General features: G+C 60.7%; 1 protein-coding gene across 5 annotated transcripts in view; it reads right to left on the bottom strand.

Annotated features, from left to right (window-relative positions):
- Positions 1-6: 6 nt before the first annotated feature.
- LOC101939816 (guanylate-binding protein 1-like) overlaps positions 7-4,822 on the bottom strand; it is a 74,615-nt gene continuing 69,799 nt past the window's right edge. For 3 of the 5 annotated variants that reach the window (XM_065573939.1, XM_065573937.1, XM_065573943.1), the window contains one exon: positions 7-280. In XM_065573939.1, the coding sequence (XP_065430011.1) occupies positions 44-280 (237 nt within the window). In that variant the 3' untranslated portion in view covers positions 7-43. Of the gene's footprint in view, positions 475-1,381; positions 1,485-1,621; positions 1,835-3,640; positions 3,916-4,822 lie in introns of all 5 variants that reach the window. The other 2 variants (XM_065573941.1, XM_065573942.1) reach the window with 1 other exon arrangement.

Raw genomic sequence — 4,822 nt, 5'->3', positions numbered from 1 at the left:
CGGGCCGTGCGGAGCCGTGCGGAGCCCTGGCTGATGGCCTGGTTCACACCCGCCGCCCGGTTCTCTCGCCGGCCTGGCTCCGGGAAGGCGGGGGGTGGGCATCTCCGTCGTCACGGACGAACGCATCATACGCGATCGTGAGAGTCTTAGCTAAGACTTTCGCCATGTTGAGAAGCTCCTGCCCTTTGGAATCGGTTATTTCCTTCCTCAGGTCGGCGATCTCCTCCCCCAGCATCTGGGCCATTTCCTTAAAACCCTGCTGGAGCATGGCCTCCTGCTCCTTCAGCTTGCTCTCCAGCGTCCGCGCCGCCTCCTGCCGGGCATTAGCCGCCTCCTCCACCACCTTGGCCTCCAGCTGCTTCACGATCTCCTGGTGGCTGCGCTCCTGGTCCTTCATCAGCCGCTCCGTCTGCAGCCGCTTCTCCTCCGCCACCTTCCGCTGCTGCTCCAGGAGCTCCGCCGTCTGCTTCTGGGCTTTTGGCAAAGCAGGTGACAATTAAAACGCAAGCCAGTCTCCAGCTTCCCTGGACCCCTGCAGGCTAAGTATCAGAGAGAAAGCATCGTGGGGCACCGCTACCCGACCCACAGCACATGGGCAAGGCCGTACTGCCAGCTGTGTGCCCACTCACATGGCTATTGCACATGGAGAGGGTTCTGGCCCCGGATAACTTTCAAAAGCCCTTCCTATTTGCCTTAATCTGCTTCCCTGGAAACCCCTTTCCCTTCCCCGGGAGCAGAGGTTGGCCAGCGCTGAGACGTTTGGAACCTCCTGCCTTAAATACGTACAAAGGAAATGGCGGAGCAGGTCTAGTGACATCCAATGGGCAAGATTCTAGTCTCAGTTATCCCGGTGAAGACGAGAAATGACTCTCTTGCCTTCAAATGGAGTCACTCTGGATTCACACCGGTGTACCTGAGACGGGAATCTGAGCAGGTGTGTGTGCAGCCAACCTCAAAAACGCTAGGGTGGCAAGTCCTGAAAGAGGGAAGGTGAGGCAGGAACGGGTTGGGTGGGGTCTTGAGGACTTTGTTGGAATTGCAAGCTCTCGCCGTCAGAGCAGGAGGGTCTCTGCTCTTGCTAGAAGGCTGTAGCAAAGCATGGAGCAGACGGCTTAAATCAAGGGGGGTGAATGGTTCCTCACTGCCTTAGGGAGCAGCCTGGTTTGTCTCTCTCTGGTTTGTGCTCTGAAATCTTCAGAAATAAAGTCGTGCTACGGTTCAACCTTCCAGCAAGAGGACTGATGGTTTCGTATCTAACTTCTCCGCATGCATGTTGTGAGCAGAGCAGATCAAGGGGAAGGACAGAGGGAAAAGAATGTTTTCTTGCATTAATATTTCTCATACAATATTATCAAATCTCTTATTTGACTTTATGACTTACTGGCCAGGTCCTTTTCTGCTTCAGTCATCTTTTTGTCGACGTTGAGGACTGTTTCTGCTTCGCTCCTCTTGCTGGCCAGGAACTGTTCCAGAACCTCCTCCGCCTGGGAAGAAGAGATCGCAGAGCACGCAGCTTGGAATGGTCTGTGTGCGCCCAGGCGTCTGATACCAGCCCTTTCCCCCCAGGAAAACACGGCCAATGGGAAACCCCGCGCTGCCTGGGCTGGCTCCAGAGACTCACCTTGACTCCTTTGTTGGGGGTCTTGCGGAAATCTTCCACCACCTGGTTCCGATCTCTCAGATAGAGCTCGTACCCCCCGGGCTGGGAGTAGACCCCGTCTCTGAACTGCTTCTGCATGGCAGCTGAGAGCGTCTCCAGCAGGGCGCGGCAGGAGTCCTTGGACGCAGCTTCGTTCTGGCCCAACAACCGCCCGTAACTTTCCTTGATCGCCTCCTAATCAACAAAAGAGAACGAGGCAAAAGGCAGCGCTGCCCTCAGTCCGCAGGGCAGACGCTCACCCTACGATCGCGCCTGCCCTCCGAGCTCTACCGGGCTTAGCTCCCTGGACTGGAACAGCGCCCTCCCCAGCTCCGCAGGGCTCGCACGCCCGGCTGCTCTCCGAGCTCTACCGGGCTTAGCTCCCTGGACTGGAACAGCGCCCTCCCCAGCTCCGCGGGGCTCGCGCGCCAGCTGCTCTCCGAGCTCTACCGGGCTTAGCTCCCTGGACTGGAAACAGCGCCCTCCCCAGCTCCGCGGGGCTCGCGCGCCCGGCTGCTCTCCGAGCTCTACCGGGCTTAGCTCCCTGGACTGGAACAGCGCCCTCCCCAGCTCCGCGGGGCTCGCGCGCCCGGCTGCTCTCCGAGCTCTACCGGGCTTAGCTCCCTGGACTGGAACAGCGCCCTCCCCAGCTCCGCGGGGCTCGCGGCGCCCGGCTGCTCTCCGAGCTCTACCGGGCTTAGCTCCCTGGACTGGAACAGCGCCCTCCCCAGCTCCGCGGGGCTCGCGCGCCCGGCTGCTCTCCGAGCTCTACCGGGCTTAGCTCCCTGGACTGGAACAGCGCCCTCCCCAGCTCCGCGGGGCTCGCGCGCCCGGCTGCTCTCCGAGCTCTACCGGGCTTAGCTCCCTGGACTGGAACAGCGCCCTCCCCAGCTCCGCAGGGCTCGCGCGCCCGGCTGCTCTCCGAGCTCTACCGGGCTTAGCTCCCTGGACTGGAACAGCGCCCTCCCCAGCTCCGCAGGGCTCGCGCGCCCGGCTGCTCTCCGAGCTCTACCGGGCTTAGCTCCCTGGACTGGAAACAGCGCCCTCCCCAGCTCCGCGGGGCTCGCGCGCCCGGCTGCTCTCCGAGCTCTACCGGGCTTAGCTCCCTGGACTGGAACAGCGCCCTCCCCAGCTCCGCGGGGCTCGCGCGCCCGGCTGCTCTTGGCTACGTCTCCCCTGGGATGGAAAATAGAGTCAGCCACCAGGCAGCCCACCGACTCGGGGTTCAAACTGGGCGATGGCTGGGAAGGGAGAGCGGCAGTGTTTCTCGCCCGCTTGGCCGTGGGACCACGAGCTGCTGGAAAGGTTTTTACAAACCAAAGTCAAGAAAATCTCTCTCCCCTGCAAGATCAGCTCTCCTCTGTCCAGCTCTCGAAAGAGGCAGGAACAGATCAGATCGGCTCAGCCCTGCTGGCGTCCAGACGTTGGTTCACTCTCACTCTCATGGTACCTCTAAAGGAGCCGGGACAGTTTTTGATAAGAGGTTGCCTGTCTGACGGGGGCCAGGTCGTTGTCACTGGCTCGCCCTCCCCTTTTTCACCTGCTCTGCTCAGTGAAATCATAACTGAGTTTGCCAGGTAAAGTATCACCTCTGACATTCGAGTGGGATGAAGTCCCACCTCTCGGAGCTCAGGCTCAGAGCCCTCGCTCGGCGTTAGTTGCCCTTGAGTCCTGTTTTCATAGGAATTCCCACCCCGGATCAGAGCCAAAGTCCATCTAGTCCCGTTGCCTGGTTTAGATCCATGACCATCCTTTGCCTCTCCCCCAGGATGACTTCGCCTTCAACCTCAGAAGCCTTTTGGAAGCCGAAATAAGTGAGGTCACCACATTCCCTACGTCTACACTGACAGAAGGGGTTTAAGTCTGGGCCAGGCCTTAGGATCCGGGTTTCGCCCTCAGAATCCCAGGGCCAGGGCGTCTGTCGCAGGTTAGCCGCGCTGTGCGCACGGCCTGGCAGCAAAGTGTTCAGGGAGGACCGCAGGGCCCCTGATGTTCACATACCATCAGCCGCTTGTGGTACGTGTAACCCTCATCCTTGAAGGAGCGCTGCATGAAGAGCTGCAGGGCGTCCGCCTCGTGTGTCCCGTGCGCCGCCAAGAGCTCGGCCAGCTCCGCCGGCAGCCGCAGCCCCCCCATCCTGGCCTCGTAGTGAGCCAGCGCCTCCCTGAGGGCCGCCTCGTTCTCGATGGAGGCCATGGCGGCCACCGCGTTGTCCAGGCAGGGCACCTGCCCGCTGCGGATGGTGTCCACGTAGCTTCGCACTAAGGAGCCGAACACTGCGGGGAGGAAGGGAGGAGAGAGTCCATTGCAGGCCCGGCGTCCAGGCTGAGCTGGGGGCATCCTGCTCGGCCACCTGCCCCTGGGACGTGGGGTCTGCCCAGCCCAATGCTGCGCTGCTCTGAGATCTCAGGAGGTCTGGGTCTCAGCGAGGCGAAGGCTCCTCTGGGAGCACAAAGGGACCTTCCACGTGATCATAAATAAGCTTGGGCCGAGAAGATGAGCTGGGGTGACAGTCACTCACCAAAACACCCCCAAACCCAGGGCCGGCTTTAGGCCAATTCCACCAATTCCCCCGAATCGGGCCCCGCGCCTAAGAGGGCCCCGCACCCAGTGGCAGGGCCGCCCAGAGTGGGGGGCAAGTGGCAGAGAATCCCTTCCCTGGCTAGAGGCGCCTTTTTAATTTTTACTCACCCGACGGCGCTCTGTGTCTTTGGCGGCAGGTCCTTCAGTGCCACCGAAGACCTGTAGCGAGTGAAGGACCCGCCGCCAAAGACTAGGAGCGCGGCCCAGTGAGTACAAGCCCCATGTGGGTTTTTTATGTTTTGTTTGTTTTTGTTTTTTTAAGTCAACCCTGCCGGGGCCCCGTCGAAACTATTTGAATTGGGCCCGGCACTTCCTAAAGCCGGCCCTGCCCAAACCCAACGAACCCCTAAACCGCCAGAGCCCAGCAGGGATTTTACCAAAGAACCAGAGACTCCAGGAAGCCCCCAAGGGCTGGGCCCAGCTCCTCAGACACGTCGGCTCCTAACGCCCATTGATTGCAGCGGGACTTAGACACCTAGGTACTGCTGAGGATCTGGGCCTAAGGCGAACTAGGCGGTTGCCTAGGGGGGGCGCCAAGATTTGGGGGCGCCAAAAAGCGGTGCCCCCAATGTTTTTTTACAGCGTTCCTCCCCGAGCGCG

This window comes from Chrysemys picta, chromosome 20 (assembly GCF_011386835.1).
Source record: "Chrysemys picta bellii isolate R12L10 chromosome 20, ASM1138683v2, whole genome shotgun sequence".
NCBI lineage: Eukaryota > Metazoa > Chordata > Testudines > Emydidae > Chrysemys > Chrysemys picta.
The sequence above is the reverse complement of the archived record's forward strand: the minus strand, read 5'-3'. Positions and strand labels throughout refer to the sequence as shown.